Source organism: Trichomycterus rosablanca, chromosome 25 (assembly GCF_030014385.1).
Source record: "Trichomycterus rosablanca isolate fTriRos1 chromosome 25, fTriRos1.hap1, whole genome shotgun sequence".
In the NCBI taxonomy this organism is placed as follows: Eukaryota; Metazoa; Chordata; class Actinopteri; order Siluriformes; family Trichomycteridae; genus Trichomycterus; species Trichomycterus rosablanca.
Window position 1 is genome coordinate 15,395,894 of NC_086012.1, and position 23,512 is coordinate 15,419,405.

The 23,512-nt window shown below is 36.7% G+C and overlaps 3 protein-coding genes across 4 annotated transcripts; all 3 read right to left on the bottom strand.

Moving 5' to 3' along the window:
* Positions 1-305: 305 nt before the first annotated feature.
* On the bottom strand, positions 306-9,019 carry LOC134302777 (RNA-binding protein MEX3B). Its single transcript, XM_062987983.1, has 3 exons — positions 8,716-9,019; positions 7,172-7,679; positions 306-4,726 (listed from the first exon to the last, which is right to left on the bottom strand). The coding sequence occupies exons 2-3, from the start codon at positions 7,632-7,634 to the stop codon at positions 3,348-3,350; spliced, it is 1,842 nt and encodes a 613-aa protein (XP_062844053.1). The 5' UTR covers positions 7,635-7,679; positions 8,716-9,019; the 3' UTR covers positions 306-3,347.
* Positions 9,020-11,146: 2,127 nt separating this feature from the next.
* mbd3a (methyl-CpG binding domain protein 3a) lies at positions 11,147-18,966 on the bottom strand. 2 transcript variants are annotated; one of them, XM_062987493.1, is made up of 7 exons: positions 18,869-18,966; positions 17,296-17,455; positions 16,896-17,033; positions 16,697-16,787; positions 16,411-16,588; positions 13,567-13,719; positions 11,147-13,232 (listed from the first exon to the last, which is right to left on the bottom strand). In XM_062987493.1, the coding sequence occupies exons 1-6, from the start codon at positions 18,880-18,882 to the stop codon at positions 13,572-13,574; spliced, it is 729 nt and encodes a 242-aa protein (XP_062843563.1). In that variant the 5' UTR covers positions 18,883-18,966; the 3' UTR covers positions 11,147-13,232; positions 13,567-13,571. The 2 variants fall into 2 exon arrangements, with proteins under 2 accessions (XP_062843563.1, XP_062843562.1); XM_062987492.1 differs by having other exon boundaries at positions 18,773-18,966.
* A 1,446-nt stretch (positions 18,967-20,412) lies between these two features.
* LOC134302563 (cytochrome b-c1 complex subunit 10) lies at positions 20,413-22,779 on the bottom strand. The gene is made up of 3 exons (XM_062987704.1): positions 22,671-22,779; positions 21,210-21,345; positions 20,413-20,808 (listed from the first exon to the last, which is right to left on the bottom strand). The coding sequence occupies exons 1-2, from the start codon at positions 22,718-22,720 to the stop codon at positions 21,225-21,227; spliced, it is 171 nt and encodes a 56-aa protein (XP_062843774.1). The 5' UTR covers positions 22,721-22,779; the 3' UTR covers positions 20,413-20,808; positions 21,210-21,224.
* Positions 22,780-23,512: the final 733 nt, after the last annotated feature.

The window sequence follows — 23,512 nt, forward strand, 5'->3', positions numbered from 1 at the left end:
AGTACTGTTACTAATACTCATTATAAAATCATTAGCTCTTTTATTGGGTTTAATACACCAATAAAATTCACATTAGATAATTGTGTTCTTTGGACTTTCACTCCCTCCCACTGAAACCATAACAGATGACAATCCTAAACACTGCAGTGACTCTAAACAATAAAAATAGGTGTGTGTGTAGTTTTAATCCTCTAAATAGAGCAATCATCCGACTACAGCAGCACCCTCTGGTCCCTAATGGATTGTGTATTAAATATGTTTGTATTCTCCATAAGTGAGCTAAATAAAGAGCAGACACACACATGTTTATTGTTTTACAGTAAAAAAATGAAAACAAAACGAGATTTTATTAAAGAAGCATAAAAAATAAAACTCTTGATACATTTCTTATAACTGACAAGTCAGTTCAAATTATAACATGTATACAATTGTTCCGACTCGCAGCTAAAAGGTCCATAGACTTTCAAATAAAATATATTTCAATTTTAAATTTCTTCAATAATTTTTTTTCATTTTGCTATAAATTGCCTATATGTTGTACACAGGAAACAAAAATATGGAAAATAAACATTAAATTTGCAGTAATAAAAGGGTCACATTATAATCTGGGATATTTAGGTCAAGGTAAGCAAATAAATTGTAAAAATAAAATGTGTAAAAAGTTTTGTTGTTAATTGCTTTTTTTAGCTTTAGAAAATTATTAGCTAACGCCTGATGGCTTCAAGACATGCAGATACTTAACTTACAAATAATGATAATGTTTTTAAAAACTACATAAACCTTATCAGTACTGGAAAACAAATCCCAATGATTGTATCTCAGGATATTTACAGTCAGGCCTGAAACCTTGTTATTGAAACGATTTTGGTTCTGCATATAAAACAATTAAAGCAAAAATCAACAAAGGCTAGAAAGGAGAGCAGAGTTACAGGGCTAAGTAATCCATGGAAGCTTGGCAGATTGGTGCCAGTCCAATGCGTAACTGTGCCCGAGATCAGGTCTCCTCTAAGAGCTTTCCTCAGTAAACCCTGTTTATAAACCTTAGGAGGGTAAATGGGGAACAATAGTAACACACTTCCTAATATCCGTCTGGACTGCGTGCTGTCGGCTAGTTTGGGTTTGGAGTGACGTTTGTGGAGGAGTTTTGTCCTCACTAGGCTGATGTTTCACAGAGATGCCCAGAACACTGACAGCACACCCTCAGAGGGATTTACATACAGTAAACTACAGAGAAAATGGAGCAAACATTTGTACCTTTTAAACCTGTTATGCTACTGTACAAACAAACCTGTTTCAAAAAAAAATATTCCTTACTAAGAACACCTAACCTCAATGGACAGTCTCCCGAAAAGCTGAGATTTAAAAAATGATCCAAAGCTGAGACATACTGTGTCATACTGAACAAATACTTTAAAAAGTCGCATTAATAAATCATTCTGCGTTTGAAGTAACAGCAGGGAGGAAAAAAGTAAAAGCATGAAGTGTGGATCCCTGGTACGATTCACCAACAGACTTGAACCAACACAAAATCGATCTCTCTATAAACAGGGAATCCACGAATTAAACTGAACTTCAGCAACGATCTGGACCACCAAGGCACCGAACTCAAACATCTGCGGTGGCACTACTGAGCAACATTCCACATCTGTAATTAAAAGCCAGAAGAAATATGGGCCAACGATGAGGATTTGTTCAGAAACGGATGATACACAGGGTTCATGCAACAAGAACTATTAATAAGAAGCCTCGAACTTTTAACAAATCATAAAATCTACAAGGATGTGGCTTATAGCTACTTCAACCCTAAACCTGACCTCGTATCTGCGGCTCTTGGTCGTGTAGTACAAAGTGAATGGAAGCCCTGGGTGAACATAGCTGCCAGGTTCTGATTGATTGGTTCTCAATCCTGGTTATTGTAAGTAAAGGAGACCTGAATAGCACTCAGAGGAAGCCCTTGTAAACGGTATGGTGTCATGGCTTGTCGAACGCTGCTTCTGAGGGCTTACCGGTGTGACAGCTAACCAAAATGTGCAGTCTAGGAGGCAGTCTGGGGTGAAGAAGAATCTCAAGAGCGCTAGTGTGATAGGAACGATAGAGCTTTTAAAATCAGAGCGAGAGCTCGAGAAGGGCGGAAGACCGACGTTTCGTAACGCCCGTTTGGCCTGATGCAGCCTCGAACCAAAAGGAGACTGAAAGAACATTGCAATGTGTCGCAGTGCACAAAGTGGGATGGATCTACAACAGTCATCTAAATTCGAGAAGAAAAATCCCATTGTTGAACTTTTTCTCCTCTGTAATGCACACACACACACACACACACACACACACACTTGTTTAATCACTCATACACAAACACACTGGTCGAGAGTAAGAAGAAACATTCTTGTAATTATGACTATCCTATTGAGCAAATTCAGAAAAATGTAGTTGCTTGGTGAAGAGCAGGGCGTGACCTTTCACCAAGCAGATGCTAATCTTAAAATAATCTCTCTATATAAGAACAATAAAAGTGTAACAGACAAGGTCATGGAGTAAAAATCGACTTCACTATATTCGTAAAATAAACAAAGCATAGCAGTAAATACAGAACTGTAATTAAGTGTATATGTAAAAAAGCTCCACAGGACGAAGCATTTGAAGGGTCTGACCGCACCCCCTGTACTGTAGTATGAGTGTTGTAAGGTAATAAGCAAAACACCGATCTCTTAACATTGTAATTATTCCTTATGCAACGTTAACTATTTCATCTACCTACATTATATTAAACATTAACCATTATGGATATTGATTCTTAACATGAATAAATATTAAGTGTTTCATTCTTCATTGATAAAAAAAAAAAAAACTGTAATATTTTGGTCTGACGAGTGTGCAGGCTCCACAACATGTTCCCATCTCAAAAGTTCTCAAAATGAACCATTAGAAAAAAGTGCAGACCTATGCAGCTTAAATCGAAAAATATCTGCAAGTAGAAAAAAGTCTCAAGCAAAAAAATAACCTGCGGGTAACCAGGCCGAGCTCGAAAGCCAGAATGGCGAGGACGGGCAAATAATACGTGGACAGATTCATCGGTGGTACTAATTAATGCCTAAACGAAGATAAGACACTGGTTTCCGTCCTCCTCACAACCTGCTGATTCCACAGCCTGCGATAAGTACATGAGTCAGTAATAGTTATAATAGACATTACCATAGTTATTATTATTAATAATAATAATAATAATAGATCAACATCAGTATAGTGTCATATTTAATAAGTAAATATTGTCAATCCTATGTAGGCAGGTATCTTTGTAGACTTTCTAAATAGCAGGATATATTGATGTTTGGGGGAAGGAGTAACGCTACCTAGGAGAAGATGCGGATGCACTGCGTGGCAGGGGTGTGGCACACCGGGCATTCAGGCTCTTGAGACTGGCAGATTTGACCAGCACAGTCCATGCAGAACAGGTTGTGACCACAGGGAACCAGCGCTGCCGTCACCTCGCTCTCGAAGCACACAAAACAGTCCCTGTTGCCACTTCCGGGCACCATGCTGCTTAAGGTGCCTGCCTTTAGACGGCTCAGCATGCCGGCGCTAGCTCCCACGCTGCCGCCACCCTCCGAGTCGGTTGGTGAGCCACCGGGCAGCGAGGACGCTGAGCAGGACGAGTATCCGGTGGTGCTGCCGCCACTGCTGCTGCTGCTGCCGCCTGAGAACGAGGAGCCTGTGTGCAACCAGGAAAGTGCACTTAACGGATCGCTCTGTGCCCGCCTCGCCAGCGGGTGCTCCAGCGTTGAGCTGTCGCCTGGTAGTGTCGGTGAAAGGCGAGGTGTGACTGTGCCCCCGCTCAGGCCACTGCTGTTGCGTCGGAGAGGCTGCGTCTGCTTGGTCCCGTTAGCCAGTGGTGCCCAGATGTTGCTGCTGCCAAATTCGAAGCTGAGCTCTTCAGAAGCAGGAGCTGCTAAGCCGGGTGCAGAATCGCCACTAAACGTGAAGGTGCCACTGGCACTACCCGTGCTGAAGGGGCTAGTGGGACTGGCACTATCAGTGGGTCTGCGCCCGTTTGGGTAGGCATCTGATCCCAGACTTCCATTGTGATAAGAGGCTGCGGAGAGCTTGCGGTCGGAGTGGTGGATGGACGGAGGTATCTGAGATGATGTGGCAGGGGGTGCTGTATGGTGCCCAGTGGTGGCCCCACGTGACCACAGGGCACCGCCAAGCCCGAGCGAGCTGAGACCTTCCAGGCTGACATCGGTGCCGTTGGTGTGAAAGTCATTGTGACCCTGCAAATCAACAAAGGCGCCCGTGCGCAGAGTGATGTGCGTCTCGATCTCCTCCCGGGCCCGGTCCACGTTCTCAGGCATGCCGGTCACTTCAAACACTGGATCCTTCTCACGACTCGGCGTCACAATGTACGTGTGAGTCTGCTGCTGAATGCGCTTGATCGTGGCTCCTTTAGGTCCCACCACCAGCCCCACGACACGGTACGGCACCCGGACCTGAATGGTAGTCTGGCCCGGTAGGTGTGGCGGACCGGGCAGGGAACCTCCGCCTCCTCCGGCTGCTCCGGCTTTGCAGCGTGACGCACGGATCATGGAGAAGTGCTCGGCTGCAGAGATGATCTCACGCTTGGCCATTTCAACATCCTCACGCCTGCCTGTTACAATGAACACAGGTTCCTCGCCTCTCACCGGTGTTTTGATGTAAGTGTTGGTCTTTGCTCGCAGGGCTTTGATCTTACAACCTACAAACAAAAACATACACAAAACATTTAAACAGACAGAAAATTTTAAAACAGAACTTCATTTCCAAACTTAAAATTCTTAAAATGTTTGTTATATTAATTTTATCATCCCATTTACTGCTTTGGTTAATTTTGCTTATAAAGCTAATAAATATGATACAAAATCAAAGGCTAGAATGTATTTTTTGAGCCTTGTGGACAGCTTTGCATGTGAAGGAAACTTCAGTACCCCAAAATAATGTATGCAGACATGAGAGGAACATGCTAAATTCCTTTCAGACAGTGGTGTGTTGTATGTGGAGACAGGGAAGGATTCCTGAACCCACTCTGACCTGTAGGTACCATCAACTTTTGTATATATTGCTGCTATTTATATTGTATTATAAATTATATTTAAGTTATTTGGTTCATTGTTTTTACGATGATAATATTTATTAGCATTAAGTGATACCCATTGCATAGCCAGCTTGTTTTCTGCTTCAATATTTTGGAATACTGTTCACCAATCTAAACATGACCAATCCTTTGTGTCTTCTTTTAAACATATATGACTAAAAATTATTAAGATGCGTCTGTGATGTAAACACAGAGGTTTTTGGTGCATTAGAGGTACTGAGCTGAGCAACATGTTTAGTATAAAGCTAAATATATGGATATAGTTTTTAAAAAGTACATTTTATACTGTAGTCTAATAAATATTATAAAAATAAATCCAAAAATGTGTTTTTATTCGTTTTAATCATGTCTATTATAGGCACTGGGCTGCAGATAAAGTTTTGTTTATTTGTTTGTTTATTAGGATTTTAACGTCATGTTTTACACTTTGGTTACATTCATGACAGAAACGGTAGTTACTCATTACACACAAGGTTCATCAGTTCACAAGGTTATATCAAACACAGTCATGGACAATTTATTGTCTCCAATTCACCTCACTTGCATGTCTTTGGACTGTGGGAGGAAACCGGAGCACCCGGAGGAAACCCACGCAGACACGGGGAGAACATGCAAACTCCACACAGAAAGGACCCGGACCGCCCCACCTGGGGATCGAACCCAGGACCTTCAGGTAAAGTGAATTAAAGTTAATTCATTTGAGGATTTTATACAGTATATTAAGGTTAAATTTATTTATTCACTGTTTTGTGTTTTCATTAAAATCAGAGCCGCTGCTGCTGTTGTGATTGATTTATGTTGTACTGTAGCTTTAAGTGCGGCTGCCCTCTCAGCCAATCAGAAGCGCGCTGTGTGATGTCACCGGCGGAGCAGAAAGCATGGCACTTTCAAACAAAGAGAACAAAGCGCCGCGCTGCTACACGTGTTACAGAGCTGCTTTCTGCTCCGATTATATATCAAAAATAAATATAAACTAATAATACATGCTCGGTTATAGTTATCGTAACGTTTCTGAGAGGCTCGTGTTCAGAACGGAGCGCAAAAAGCAGATAACCGCCCACCCAGCCCAGCCCGGTGCGCGCCCGGCCCTGTTTAGCATACACAAGAAAAACAACAAAACTGTTTCACTACAAACCCGCACATAGTGCAAACTAATTCACTTTATAATAATAAATAAGACTCTATACGGTTAGAGACACGTGGTCTTGACCGACCGAGTGCCTTAACAGAGCCGGTCGAAGCATTTCTTTTGTTTGTTCTTAGCCAGCACGTCTCGCAGTCTGTCCCCCATCTGCTGCTTTGTCTGACCCCATCTACCCACCCATCCCCCCCTAAACCGCCTCCGTCAACCCAGACAATACAAAAAACTATACTGATCGAATCTGATCCATGTCTGGGGTAAACAATACATTGTTCTCAAGTATAAATACACTAGTGGCTGTGTACAGTAGAATGGTATGCATGCTATTAAAACATGTTCAGACTTTGTGTTACAATCCTGCAACTGTTACAAACAAAACAAAGTGTGTGTGTGTGTGCACAATATACTTTAAAGTAAATAATTATACCAGCAAAACGTAATTTAGATCTTGTTATTTTTACTACAATAACAGACTAAATTGTCCCTTATATGTATATATTGTTCCCTAAACCTTACAGATATGCAATAATCTGGTTTTGTCTAACATACAAATAAGAACAAAACATCTTTGTGGTTCTCTAATCACATTCAAGCTAAGGACGCTCGTGTTAGTCAAACATTTGTACAGTAGTAAGACAGGTAAATAATTACATGGGAACATGTTTCAAAACGAGATGCATGTCAAATTTGGTAATCAGTTTTCTCACTATTTTCCTTTTTTACTTACTGTCGTCTACTTGATTGATCACTAAATACGTGCACTCCCATTATTTTAAGACATCTTACTCAACAACATACATGACAAAGTAACAAATTCTCCATTTAATGTACTATAAATATATTCACACTGCATTATATAAAGTACACATAACTACTAAAATAAGTACTTCCATCTGGATTGAAATTACCTTGTCTGCCGACAATCTCAGCCACATGCTCGGAGCTGGGCACGGGCACACATTCGGTCATGTTAACACTCCTTTTTCGGTTGCACATGACACTCTGCTCGTTCAGTACTGAGTGCGAGTGCGAAGAAGCCATGTGGTATCCACCCGTGCCATAGTACTCTGGAGACGGAGAGCAGGAGGTGGGCGAGCCCCGGGATCCACCCGTATGCTCAAGCATCAGATCAACATAGCCACTTCCACCGTTGCAGTTTTCAGACACGGTGCCCGGCGGTGTCCCATCCAGGGAATCGACTTTCTCCAGAGCCATGAGCGAGAGCTGATCGAGAGCGAAGCGCAGCACCTCATGGTGCTCCTCATCCCGGGTCTCCGGTTCTGGTTCGCCAGGTAACGCGACTCCGGTCTGCTGGCTGCTCACTACCGAGTCGTGCTCCATGATTTCAGGGTGAAACAGGGGGCTAGGCATGGTGCCCTCGGATGAGCATCAGACAAAGTTGCAAACTTTGGTTTTCTGTATGTGAAAAAGCACATTGATTTGTAGTAAGCATTTGTAACACTGAATAATAATGTATTGCACAAGGAGGACCCAATATCAAGTCATTCCCCAAAAACGCTGGACACTCTTGCTTTGTCCTCATTGTTGTTCACTGACTCAAGCTAGTATTGTGTGGTTACTTGCATGATAAACATGTCAGTCAATGTAGTATCCTATTTAGACCCAACCACATCTTTCTGGATAATTACACACGGACTGACAGAGCAACAAACTCTGGACTCTTTGTATGTAAAAAGCAAATGGTGTGTCCATATAAGCCTTTACATTAAAAACAATAATTGCAGGTGGGACTCCATAACAATTGACACTGCAAATACACCACTGATTAATCAGAATTAATCAGTTTCCCTGATTTATTGTTTCTTTGTCAGTTGTTAGAAAGCATAAGCGTCATGATGCCAAAGTGCCCACCAAAACATTAGTGACTCCTTCATGCTTTGTCCTCCTGTTTTCACTGACAATAAGCTTGGCATACAAGTGGCAAATTATAGTTTCGTGTATATAAAAACGTCTAATGATATAAAACGCATACATAAAAAGCCAATGCTGTTATTAAAACGCACAAAAGTGCCACAATGTCAGTTTACAACCCAGAAAACCTGTAGTGACTCCCACTTGCTTTGTCCTCTTTATTGTTTCAGTTGTTAGCAAGTTAGCTTAGCATAACCAGCATGAGTTGGTAACTTGGACGTGAAAACAAAAACAAATGTTCCCAACACATATCAGCGGTTTCGCAAAACAGTCAATACACGCCGTTTACAGACGTGTGTGTGTGTGTTTTTCAAGACAATTACAGTGTGGCACAAAACGGAATCATAAACACGGCATGCATTCTGTTGTTAGCATATTAGCTTTAGCCGGTTAGCACGGTCAAGTCACGTTGTCCGCTGCCTTTGTTTGTGGGCAACAGTCTAACCAGCAGCACTGAACAAAGTAGAACCAGCAAAACTCTACAGAAATAACACATGCACACAAACAACACGATCCTTACCTCTTCAGATCGCTCTCGGCTTGTAGATCCGTCCTAAAATCCAGGAGGAACAATAATGAGCCGGTGGCCACCAGTTTGGCTAAACAGATTAGCAGACTTGGCTAACTTGGAGGGCGGTTAGAAAGAAAATTACAGAAACAAAGTAATGAAAGCAGTTCGCGGTCAAATACACCGGATTGTCTACTCTCTCATGCCTGGAGCTGGTGCTCACATGTCCGTGATGGTGTCGGTGGTGTAGAGTATAGTGTGAGCAGCAGTAGTGTTAGTGTCTCTGTGTGTTTCTCTCTCTCTCTCTCTCTCTCTCTCTTTGTCTCGGCTGTGGCAGCAGTGGCAGCAGCAGCAGCGGCAGCAGTGGCAGCAGCAGCAGCAGCAGCAGCAACACGCGACGCCGCTCCGCCAGCCTCTCGCGCACAAGTCGCTGACGTCACCCGCGACACAACAATGAAGTTCAAAGGCCACGCGATAAACGGCGCATCGCCACCGAAAAGCGCGCGCGCGTCCCAACCGTGCGGTGTAAACAACGTCCAGGAAATACATCCATATCATTCATATCACCATTTATATCATTCATATCACATCTCTAATACTGCTGAATTACTTCTGTTATTCACGCCCAGTCAGCTTCACATCAGTACTGCTATACTACTACAACTACTATTAATATTATTATTATTACTATTATGTTTATTAGTAATATTTAATCTACACCCAGTCAGCTTTACATCAGTACTGCTATACTACTACTGTTATTATTATTACTATTATGTTTATTAGTAATATTTAATCTACACCCAGTCAGGTTTACATCAGTACTGCTATACTACTACTGTTATTATTATTACTATTATGTTTATTAGTAATATTTAATCTACACCCAATCAGGTTTACATCAGTACTGCTAAACTACTACTGTTATTATTATTACTATTATGTTTATTAGTACTATTTAATCTACACCCAGTCAGCTTTACATCAGTACTGCTATACTACTACTGTTATTATTATTACTATTATGTTTATTAGTAATATTTAATCTACACCCAGTCAGCTTTACATCAGTACTGCTAAACTACTACTGTTATTATAATGATTACTATTAATTCTATTAGTAATATTTAATCTACACTCAGTCAGGTTCACTTTAGTACTGCTATACTACTACTGTTATTATTATTATTACTATTATTTCTATTAGTAATATTTAATCTACACCGTCAGGTTTACTTTAGTACTACTATACTACTACTATTATTACTATTATTATTATTATTATTTTTATGTTTATTAGTACTATTTAATCTACACCCAGTCTAGTTTACATCACCAGCACTGCTTATTTATTATTATTATTATTATTATTATTATTATGTTTATTATTATGTTTATTAGTACTATTTAATCTACAGTACACCCAGTCTAGTTTACATCACCAGCACTGCTTATTTATTATTATTATTATTATTATTATTATTATTATTATTATTATGTTTATTAGTACTATTTAATCTACACCCAGTCTTGTTTACATCAACAGCACTGCTAATTTATTATAATAATAATAATAATTATTATTATTATTATGTTTATTAGTACTATTTAATCTACACCCAGTCTAGTTTACATCACCAGCACTGCTTATTTATTATTATTATTATGTTTATTATTATGTTTATTAGTACTATTTAATCTACACCCAGTCTAGTTTACATCACCAGCACTGCTTATTTATTATTATTATTATTATTATGTTTATTATTATGTTTATTAGTACTATTTAATCTACACCCAGTCTAGTTTACATCAACAGCACTGCTAATTTATAATAATAATAATAATAATTATTATTATTATTATGTTTATTAGTACTATTTAATCTACACCCAGTCTAGTTTACATCACCAGCACTGCTAATTTATTATTATTATTATTATTATTGAATCTACACCCAATCAGGTTTACACCATCAGTACTGCTATACTACTACTACTACTATTAGTATTATTCTGTTTACACACAATCAGGTTCACATCATCATTACTGATGTACTATTACAATTATTATTGCTATTTAATCAACACCGTCAGGTTCACATCAGTACTGCTATACTACTACTATTATTATAATTATTACTATTATTTTTATAAGTACTATTTATTCTATACCCAGTCAGGTTCACATCAGTACTGCTATACTACTACTACTACACTATTATTACTATTACTACTACTATTTACTACTACTATTCTGCACCTTTTGCATTACAAATAACAGAGTATTCTGAGAAGGTAAAGATAGTTACCTATTAAGGTGCAATCATTTAAGATTCTGTATTAACTGTATTAAGCAAGTTTAATAACCAAACATGAACATTTGGGAAGTGAAAGTCAAACAATTTGTTTTAAGAGTTTATTATACTTTTATTAATTCATGTACAAAATGAAGTCAATTTGCAATTATGCACCCAAAACTGTATAAAATTTTCTCTTCTGTAAACTGTATTTATTACAAATAAAAACACACAATAAGACAATTCATCCTCTTGGCAAAATACAAAATATGGTTTACAGCATAAATGTAATGTAACTGTACTCCCAAACAAAAGGTAAAAATACACAGTCGAAAATGTGTAGAGGTGTCACTAGTTTTATTAGATGTATATTCTATGCTGAAGTTAATTATGTGGTTTAAGTTTTATTATAAATATTTAATAAAAAAATCATTTACAAAGGCAGTTCAGCACTCTTAACAGAGCTTTACACATTTGGCCACACAAGTAGAAACATATATTCATATTACATTTTATCTTTAGCTCTGTTTAGAAAAACGGTTCTGTTAAACACCAGCAATTATTTGATTTCAGCTTGGCCAAAAATGTACAGGCCTACAATGATATTGCTTAGCAATGCTAAATTTAGCTTTTTAGACACAACTGTTACACATTCATTTTGTTTATAATGATACACCTGCAGTGGAGTGTGCATTTCAAAAAAGTAATTCGTTTTCTGATGGTATTTATGGTATTTCTGTTACACACAAACAAAACAAAGTGAAGTTTGGCAGTTAGATCGTGAACACAGAGCAAAAGCCTCATCTATATTTTTTGTGCAACATTATATTAATATTAAATCCAAAAGAAAAAGTATTGGAGAGTATGATGACTTGAAAGTTCCACAAAACACATTAATACAGTTTATATAAATGAAAGGGAATGGAATTTAACCGAATTGCAAAAATACAAATTCTTTGATTGGTTGACCGAGGAACAAGAAAGCCAAATAGTCAATAACATCCAAATAAAATAAGCACCATATTTAATTAAACATTGTTTATTAATCACAGGAAAAGGAAATGATTCATAATTTTAAGTTTAATGTAAAACACGCATCTCCAATTCACCTCACTTGCATGTCTTTGGACTGTGGAAGAGAAACCAGAGCTTCTGGAGGAAACCCACGCTGACATGAGGAGAACATGCAAACTCCACTCAGAAAGGGACAGGATCGCTCCACCTGGGAAACAAACCCAGGACCTATTTGCTAAATTATTTTGGGCTGTGATAAATACAGCACTAAAAGCATTCAACCAAAGTTTATCAAATTTTATTGCTGGTCTTTATAAGTGCAACAATTATAAGAACTATTGTAATAACAGTCTTATCACTAAAAAGGCAATATAATCTGTCCACTGAATAAGAAATGGCTTTAAATCATTTTAGAGCTTGCAGAGCTTTTTTCTTAATGGTTGTTTGACTGTAAGTGTTTAAAAATATTTCTACAACAATAATACAAATTGTGTTCATGTTAACTACTGTATAATAACTGTATAAGTGTAAACTCTTATCACTGAAACAAAGCTGCCAGTGATGCACAATAACTGCCTACATAGTCATAATCTAGCTAAAGCACCAGTAATTCAAAAGGTCCGTTATAGAAATGTCGAGCTTTAACAGTTTGACTGCCTCAATCACCTCTTTAATTTAAGCCTGAAGTTGCCTATACTCCTATACTCCCTAGCTTCTAGCTACCTAGATTCGTCAAAAAGCACTCGAGAAAATCAACTTGAACATACTTAACAGAAAGCCCATGTACAAAATTGTAAATCCTCATATATGCACCAGATGTGGCAAGATACCAATATTAAACACGCCTGAAAGACAACCAATGCTGAAAATTGTTCTTATTTTGTCCATATTTGGTTTGCTAGTCTTAACTGGTTTAGACTGATTTAGCTCATTGGGTATAGCTGGCTATCTCTCCTGCAGCCTAACCAGTCTGACCAACTATAAGCAGTCTAACCAAATGTGTCTGGTTACCAGATAAAACCTTTTCAACCAAGTTGTTTTATAGCAGGGCAGGTGAACTGTAAAGATGTTCAAGATATTACATTTAAAAGGATCAGAAAAAGTGTAGTAAAATGTTACTGTTCAATTGTGAGAAAACCAAAGGAATCAAGTTCTGGTGAATATTCTGTGTGGAGCGAAAGTATGAGGATCCATGATGCTGCTCCCTCCAGCCTCACTGAACACAGAAAAATCAATAATCAGAAAGTGTAATACAATAAAACTGTAAACATGGCAACTATACCGGATTTAGAGACTTTAAAATACCTACAGTTAAAACAGACAGTTTAAATGATGTTATATAATATCTTTTCATTCGTAAACAATTGTGTTCTCATTTATTTTTAAATAAACATTTCATCATTCTACACTGGTTCCTTGAATATGACTAAGTAACGGTTTCAATGTTTACATTCAAGCCACACAAAAGAGGCTGTTTTAGGAGAGGTGGGCAAAAAACTCCAGCAATAAAAACAACAACAAAACAAGAAATCATACCCAATATATCTTACCCAAACTATACAGTCTCCATCTCTTCACTGCTGTTGGTCTCGTCCTTTGGAGACTTGGCATCAATTGGCAAGTCTTCTACTTGAGCTAGCATGTCTGCCATAAGAGCGTCTTCCAGCCTCTTTCTCACGCTGTACACCAGGTCCTCCTGCTTTCTGTCACAAAGACAGAGTGGCACTTACTACAGGACTGTGCTGTGTGCAGATGAACTAAAACTGTACAAAAGAAAGTGTACTCCTCTGCATACTTTGGAGGTAGTGCACACACATTTGGTAGAGAATTACGACATATAAATATGTACTAATTAATAATAATATTAATATATATTATATATGAATATCAATACATGAGTCAATAAAGTATTTAGGCTTTTTATAAGGCTAAGAACTGGTTAACAATAAATGGTTTTCCATTTATTATTATTATTATTATTCCTTTATTAAAAGGTAAATAAGTAATAAGTGGGTTAATGTAGACACACCCACGTTTAATCACGGACAGCCTTCTTGAATCCAAAAATCACTCGAATAAAATAAATGTAAAGCAGACAAACAATCTCAACAATCTATTCAGAAGTAACTGGCCAACCAAAACCTATGGAAGTAAATCTGTCTCATCAGATTTTGAAATTTAAAAGCCTTTGAATTTTGATTACTGAACTTTAAGCCTTTGAATTTTGATTACTGAACTTTTTTTGCCTTAGAATTCAACCCACACATTTTACAATAACTCATTTTCACTTTCATTTTTCGATGTTAACAAATTCAAAATCAAAAATTCAAGTTTATAAAATTCAAATAATATATTCAGGTTGCTCAAATTCGATAGGTCAAATTCAGATCACAAAATTCAGATTAAAAAATTCAGACTAAACATCCGGGACACGCAGGATGAGCAATCGATTCCAGAGCCGTAGAGAGAACAGATGCAATTATATGTTATTTTCTATATATAATATTAATATAGTTGTAATTTTGTTTCACTTTTATAATTTGTCTTATTTTTAATATTCTGATTATTATTATTATTTTTATACTTGCTGCAATTATCTTAATAAAATACTTTCTGCTGCACAATCTGAAGTTAATCTGTAGAATAAATGTATTATTTTATCTATGAGGATGTGAAAGGAGAAGAAAACGGGAAATAAATGGTATCGTAGTGTTTTGGGGGCAATTCTGGCCCAGCTGCGCCGGAAGTGGGCCACAATTACAAGGCTAGCTGGGATGGGACAAGCAGCAGTGAATGAAATATTAAACGCTAAATAATAAACATTTGTACAATTTCTGGGTATTTTCAAGTACCTTTACATTTACTGCATCTGCTTTAATGTCAGTTTGGTATATGAAGTGGAAGATTGATGTATAATGACGTGTTATTAGGTCGTTCTTGTTAACACAGTACATTATATTAGCATACATTACATAATGCCATATCATTAAGTAGTAGAGACAATATACAGTACAGAGATTTTATTTATTTTTTTTTTTTTTTTGCATAAACTATAATCTCCCTTCACTTTCCTGAGGATTCATAATAATAATAATCATTTTGGTTAAACACTAAGCCATGTGGCTGGATTCATAAGGTTTTTACCTGCACTGAATGAACAGATTCATAAACACACTACCGTATCTTTAACATTATAGTGCAGGTACATGACATAGCTTCATTCATGTCTTATTTCATGAGTGATTAATAATTAATTCCTACATGTAATACATTAATGAATTCATTATGAATATGCACAAGTTCATTTTGTCTAATGTAAGTGGTGGACAAAGTACACAAACCATGTAGGTCAGTTAAAGTAGAGATAGCCAAGGTAAAATATTACTCCAGTAAAAGTAGTAGTAAAAGTAAAATACTCTTTACCTCCACTTCACTGAGTACAAGTACTAAAGTATTTACCTTCAAATGTACTTAAGTATGAAAGTAAAAATATAATGATTTATTATGGCTCTGATGTTTTATGATCATTTCTGTAACAAGACTCTTGATTAATCAACTCATTTAAGGTGAAAAGACTCTAGTGTCATTAATTTAGCTTAACTGACTAAGCTAAATTCAGTTATACCTATTAATTAAGATAAACATGTAACATTTAGTGCTGAGCAAATGCTAAACAATAACAGGATTAAGTATATTAATGACATCAAATTCATTATTTTTTTAAAACAAAGCAACATACAGCTGAAAAAGCTGCTCAGTAGTGGAAATGAACAGAGCTCCACCCGGAGCTGTGCAGAGAAATACACAGCGGCTCTCTATGGGAGTGTCGCTGCTCTGTTCTCTCTACGGCTCTGGAATCGATTGCTCATCCTGCGTGTCCCGGATGTTTAGTCTGAATTTTTTAATCTGAATTTTGTGATCTGAATTTGACCTATCGAATTTGAGCAACCTGAATATATTATTTGAATTTTATAAACTTGAATTTTTGATTTTGAATTTGTTAACATCGAAAAATGAAAGTGAAAATGAGTTATTGTAAAATGTGTGGGTTGAATTCTAAGGCAAAAAAAGTTCAGTAATCAAAATTCAAAGGCTTAAAGTTCAGTAATCAAAATTCAAAGGCTTTTAAATTTCAAAATCTGATGAGACAGATTTACTTCCATAAAAACCCTTCCAACCATCATTGATGGGCCAACCTTTATTCTTTAATAAATGAAATAATTTAAGAACTGTATTGTGTGTTTACTCAGCCTGTCATCTTGAATACTGTTGTACAATTAAAAAATGTGTGTGACAAATATACAGACATAAAGAATCAGGTTAGAGGTTGAAATACAGTAAGCCTACCAATAAACTAATTCCGTAACCCACATGTTGGGTTTAAGTTTTTATACCTGATGTCTTCATCTGTAACCATAAAGGCTTTGCAGAGGGGCTGTGTAGTGTTGAGCCAAACCCCAGGGTTTTTCTCCACAGCAGCAGACATCTGACCCGTGATGGGGGCGCTGCTGGTGTGCAGAGCGCTGGCAATGGCAGACAGGAGTGTTTTATCTGTGTAGCCTGGTCCAACCCCTACAAATTGAAGCAAGAAACGTATTTGAAAGCCATGTTTATTACTTTTCACTATGTTGGCCCTAAAATTCTATTCTATCATTGGTCTGATGCCAGTCAGCTACTTACCTTGAAGGCCTTTAGGAAAATCCATACTCTTCAACAGCTCATCAGCTATATCATACGCACACAGTCCACTAAGCTTCTTTTCCCAAAAAAGCTTTAGCAAAATTATAAACATGTTAACAGTTATTATTCTAATTTAGACTTAAAACAATTTTGTAATTAGTTTACTATGCGTGTAAGGAACTGGACTCTGTATGGCTACCTGTCTTGGCTGCTCAACAGCTTTTTGCAGATCTGTCTTTACTTTGTTATTTGGATGGTTCGTGACTTTTGTAACAGGCTGTTTAAAGATGGATGCCGTCTGCCGGACTGGTAGGGAAGTGTTCAAATCTGGCTTACCCTAAATAGACAAAACCATAAACACAGAAACATTTAATGAAGACATTTATAAACTTGATAAAATTAGTGTCAGTATAAAGACTTCTTTTAAATGTTTATTTGATTATTTATGGTGATAAAACCTTGTACAAACTGGTGTAGAATTTTATACTGCGATCTGTTCATGCAATTACAACCGTATAAGAGTTTCACACATAATAAAATACATACTTTTAAGCGTCGTCACATACACATATATTCCAACGTATGCGTCCACAACCCACCTTGTTCTGACCGCTCTGGTCATACCGTAACCGCTGCCTGTTCTTGTTTAATTTGCTCATAATCATTTTTCCAGTTCGAAAATCAAAAGAGCTCAGATCCATGGATTTACCAAGATAACGAGCCAGCTGTGGTTTACTTCTGAATTTTTTTCCTGTGGGGCTGTGAAGGCAAAAGAGAGGTGGTCAAACAAGAGCCCGTATTATAAATGCAATCATAAAATTGTACTACTAGAACTAAAACGTAAAGATTTGAGATTAGAATTTTTTTTTATATTTGTGGTTGTTAGGACAGTTTAATAAAGCTAACACAATCCCAAACTTATAGGACAACAATGAACCGAACCGTATCATATGAGCATAAAAACAATGTCTAACTTTTGAACATGCAGTGCACAGCATATAATTTCCATGTCAAAAAAGACTTCATTTATACATATTTCACCTGAACAGGATAAGAATTTGTGATTTAAAATTATTATATTAATTAGATCGTCACTGTTTCCAGACAACAGTGTGGAAATTTGAATTAATTCAGCAAATGTTCCTTTTCTGTGACTGAATGAGTGAAACACTTTGTTAATTTTTTAATTAGTTTATTAGATTATTGTGTGGTGCTGTAACAAGTTCTACAATGTTATGCAATATATACATAACTATATTTTATTATTATAGAATATATTACAGCATATATTCTTTCTGAGGGGAATCAGGAGATGAAGCTGCTCATTCTTTTTTTGCATTGCACGTTTAAAATGTAAAGGTAACAGACAAAATGTTATATCAGTTAGTCATTGAACTAATCAATTCAGAGCAATATTGACAGTTCTTATAAGCATTTATACAGCAAAATAATCTATTTATACTTTGGTTGCATGATCAAATGTTATTAAAGTGACATTATTCAAAAGTTCTATTAAATCTCTGTAAACAATCTATACTGGCAAGTTGATAGGACGTATAAAGGACTTTTATTGCCATGTTTAGTCTGATTGGAGAGCTGTGTGAATGAAATCTTACTCTCCTGTCATGAGCCCTTATTTCTTGTGCAAAAACTTACAAACTGCTTTGAACACTGAATTAGAAATGAAGCGAGTTCATGAATCGAGTTATTTAAACTTTAAATATCGCGATATAATCAGAAGAGCAAGTTATAATCTATCAACAGCAAGTTATAAAGCTCTTAAAACTACTTTACATCAGAAACTATCGGAACAGAAGACAGCGTTAGCAACAATGCTAACAACAGTGGGTCGGTTGGCAGCTAGCTAAGTTAGCTAACAATGTGTGCTGAGTAACAACAGTATCAGATGCGCCGGACCAAAAAGTCCCAAGTAACTTAAAGCGTAAATAAAAGTAGATTCACTCTCTGAGACTGTCCGATAATTCACAATTACACTTATTAACAAGTTAGTTTGTGTTTAGTGTCTGATCTAAGCTAGCACGCGTCTCTCCACACTGGCTAATCCATTAACAGTACCTAAAATAATAGACATCGCATTTCCCCGCGGACAAGCCCGACTTTCTGGTCACTTCTTCCCTTTTCCAACCATTTGGGAGAGCCGAGCACTCCCACCTTTTCTTCTCCATGCTTCTTCCAGAACTTGTGCTCGAAGAACTGGACCGAAAACGAATTTAGAAGAGGATGTTGGTTTATCACCCCTTCAGTATAGTTTCACACTCCGCTCCGCTCACCTTCTGACCTCCTACCAGCTTTTCACTCTGAGCTCCGAGCGCCCGGAGTCGGTTCCTAGTTCACTGATTCGGCACACCAAATTGAACTAAACCAAATTGAGTCATTTAGTCCTCGCCTTGAGAATTGTCAGTTTGAGTTTTCTCCAGGTGCTCTGGTTTCCTACATCCCAAACATGCCAGTACTACTCTTAAGCCGTAGCCTAGTGGTTAAGGCACAGGACTAGTAATCCAAAGGTTGCTGGTTCAAGCCCCACCACTGCTAGGTTGCTGCTGTTGGGCCCTCGAGCAAGGCCCTTAACCCTCAGTTGCTCAGACTGTATACTGTAACTGTAATGTAAGTCGCTTTGAATAAAGGCGTCTGCTAAATGCTGAAAATGTACTCTTAATTAGGTGTAAATGGAAAAGGCCTGACCCAAGACAGCTACAAAAAAATCTACAAAACCATCTTCAGTAACATGTATATCCTTATCAGGCTTGTGCTGTTCACACCTATGGATAATATAGTGTATATTAAGTACTTCAATTTTAAGTAAACCTGATAGTTGCCACCATTTTTTTTTCATTTAGAGTAAAAAAGGGGATGCTCTTGGGAGATGTGAGGAAATTTGAGTACTTAAAGCAGCAGATAAATATTAGATCGTAGAAAATCCTTTTAAGCTGGAATTTCCCACGGCTGTGGTCCACTCTAAAGTGATCATCTCTATGTAAGGCACTTTGGATTGGAATCACTCGCAGCATCCATTTGTAGAATTGTTTTTAAAGTTTACATGTTTCCTCAACATGACCATTAGAATGAGTCTTTCTTGAATCTAATATACAGTTTTTTTACTTTAAACAAATGTTGTTCGATCTGGTACATTTGCAAGGATTTGTAATGTGATGCTATAGCACACTTTGCCACAACTAGTTTCTTCTTTAATTTGTTGGCACAATACAATGGAACAGTTGAGTGTTCATAAGATAAAGCCACAAAAACAATATTTAAGAAAACCAACAGGGAGATAAAGAGATTTTAAAAATAGTAGAAAACTTTCACTGCAACATTTCCTATTCCCATTTGTTTTGCATGAAGGTTGGAGTGACAAATCGATAAAGAGAGCCGAAACTGGACCATCAATTATATTACTCTTTAAATAAAAGAAATATAAACATTACTAGCACATTACTAGCTCTAATACTGCTACTACCTCTAGTTATTGAAAAAAAGCTTTAAACAGATGACAGTGATTCAAATTGGCAAGTTTCAGAGCAATGGCCATGCATAACAGAATTATTTTTATTATTATGAACGTTATCAGCTGTGCTTTATTTTGCTCATAGTAAATATTTTTATTTATGATTACTGAGCCCCTTCGATTCATGAAAGTTTTTCAGATATTCATAATAAACTACTCAGCAGTTCACCACTTAACACTCCAGTCCAAGTTTTGTTCTTTAAGTTTATTAACAAGCACCATCAGTCAACCTGCAAGCAAGCAGGTGACATGGTGGTGGGCAGTTAAACAAAAACAAATCCAGAACAAAGTAAATACTCCATTCACTGAAGGAATTGCACCTTTTCGGCAAGAAACAAACCCATTAACAATTCACACCGACATGTCTGTAGTAATTCATGGTGGATTGGAATTAATCATCACATGGGAAACAGCTTGGTTTTAAATTCCGAATTAAAAATAAATATAAAATTAGCACTGAAACAGTAGATGACACGATGATTCACTAGTCCATTTTATGCAGCAGAGCTGTGGTCATGTCTCTTCAGGTAACATTGACTGTGACAACCATCTCAATTATCCCCAAACCATTCCCAGTATGTTGGATCTGCAAGAAATAAGTCATGTACAAATGTCAGTTTCCACTCAGGACCACCAAAGAAATGACATGACCATCGTAAGTTATGCAGAAAAAACTAAGCAAACCAAAAAATAAACATGGTCAGATATCCATATTATTTTTACCATATAGTATATTTAATCTTAAACATAAAGTAAATTAAAAAGAACTTTTTAGACTTGAAAACGATGCTGAAAGCATGTAACAAATAGCTGTCTGATTCAAACGAATCAATTCAAACTTCAGGATCTGAATACTCAAACTGATTACAAATTTTATTTGGTAATTTAATGAGCGCTGGTTCCAAAACCTAAAAAGAACCCCAACTTATTCACAAACACCACTATTTTGCTCACCACTGGAAAGGTCAAAACACAATTGAAACGTACCGAGTTCACACTAATCTAATCGTTTTTCTTGAATTTGCCGTTGATGTAGGGCACATAATCCAGGATCAATCGCCAGTCTGTAAAGTGGACCAGTGCAACACCTCCAACACCTCCCCATACAGCCAGTGTGGGAATCCTGCAGGGAAGTGACAGAGTGAATCTACAGAGAAGCTGGAACTGCCATTTTGAAAGGTAGAAACTGTTCTAACTGAATTAAGAATTATGTAAACACACACAGTTATCAGTCTTTACGTTGACTTTTATATGTTAACAGTATATCAAACATTAAACTATTTGGAAGAAAAGTAATTCCCTTGGCGTGTAATCATGTATGTATCTTGTCAAGAAAATTTCTTAGTAAATATCTAATGTTTTAGACTTTACATGCAGTTGGACAACAGCAATTTAAAACGACATTATTAAACCTCAAACACTAAGCTTTCCTATAGTGTTCAAGAGTCTTAGAACAGTTAAAGCAATAGCATCAAGGACCAGGTTTTACCTCGAAATATGCCTGTGTAAAAAGAAAGCATAAATATTCTTCTCAAACGGTCACTTACTGCTGTGTGAGTCATTTCATTTGACTATACTAATGCTAATAATAAATTTAAGAATATTACACACAATATTCATGTTCTATAAGTTAGTAAGTTACTTTTTGGTGATGGGACTTCATGCACACAAATATAGGTGCACTTTTTATGAGTTATACCTTTAATTTGCAAAAAAGTATTTATTTTCTATACTGTTCAACCTGTAATAATACAGCCCTATTTTCATCTGTATTAAATACTCACTGCATTAAACAAATATCTTTCTTTATCCCCACCAACACTTACTGTTTCAGATTCATTTGGCTGTTTTTTTACTCTGTACAAAATGAAAAACATCCCCTTTGCTTTAAAAACATTTTTAATTATTTATTGACGTTTAATTATAAAGGATGATTCTCGTCTGAGTGGTACAAATTAAGTACATAGATGAAATAGTATTTATTTTATATATATATATATATATATATATATATATATATATATATATAAATAACGTATAATAAATACTAGTAGCCCGAGATAGTAAGAGTGTGCGGAACACTGTGAGCTTGCATTATTAATATACTAGCTGTAATGTGGATTTGAACACAGCCACTTTACTGAACCAGCTTCTACAGTAAAGCATTCAATGGTTTTGTGATCAGTTAGATGCAATAAAAGTTCACGAATAACTATAGAAAATAACTATATAATGTCAGGCTGATATATAAATGTATTTAGTTTATAATGTACACGCATATTTATCTTTAATCTTCATCGTTTCTGTCCTGTGTGACCCAAACACACTGCTAACGGCTAACAGGTCAACCAGGACATGACTGTATTACGCACGCACTGAATTTCCCTCAAACTCTAAGTATCTCATCTAAATGTGTATAAAACGTTTATAAAATCTGTTAAGTCTTACCAGGCTTTACCCATGGAGACGTACTTCTGTCCGACTATTTTGGAGAGCATTTCTGAGCTTTCTCTGCTAAACCTCACAGCAAATCTGCTACAGAGGAACCAATATGGCGCTGAGAGTGACGGTTAAATATACGCGACCCAACCGGAACGCAAACTTCACTTTAATAATAAAAGTTTGTCATAAAAAAGGGTGTCAATAAAACTACAGTTATAAAAACAATCTAAACATGTTAAATAAAATCATTTTAAACCAACATTTTGTTATGTAGACTATATTGGTGTATGTGCAGTAGACAGTTTAAGTGCCTAGTAGACTGACTATAGCTAACTATGCTAACTGTACTATTAAGTTCATCTTATTGGTGGCAAATATTTTTGCTTATGTATTCGTTTATTTGTTTACTTTGTTATTTATAGTTGTTATTGTTCTCAAATATTCTATTCTTTTAAATGTTATGCCCTCATTTTGTATATGATATTTCCTTTTCTTTTATTATCCCTGAGCAGGATTAAACAGTAAGTGAAAATGTGAGAAAAAAATGAGGCTTATTACTTTTAGAAAGGCTTTTTCAAGTAGGAGACTTTTTGGCAATAATGTAATTAATTAAGTTTTCAGTTGTGCAACTATTCAGGGCTTACAGTGCAATACTATTTACATAAAATAAACAGGAGACTGGTCCGCACTGCAGACAGACCAGTCTAGCACCCACACACTCTCTGTATAATATATAGCTTTAATATTGTATCATGTACAGAATGTGGCTTGGGGTTGTCATGATAAAACTAGCATGAAGGTCCAGTTAATTAGGGGGGATCATGCGTGACGTTTCTGGACATCACATG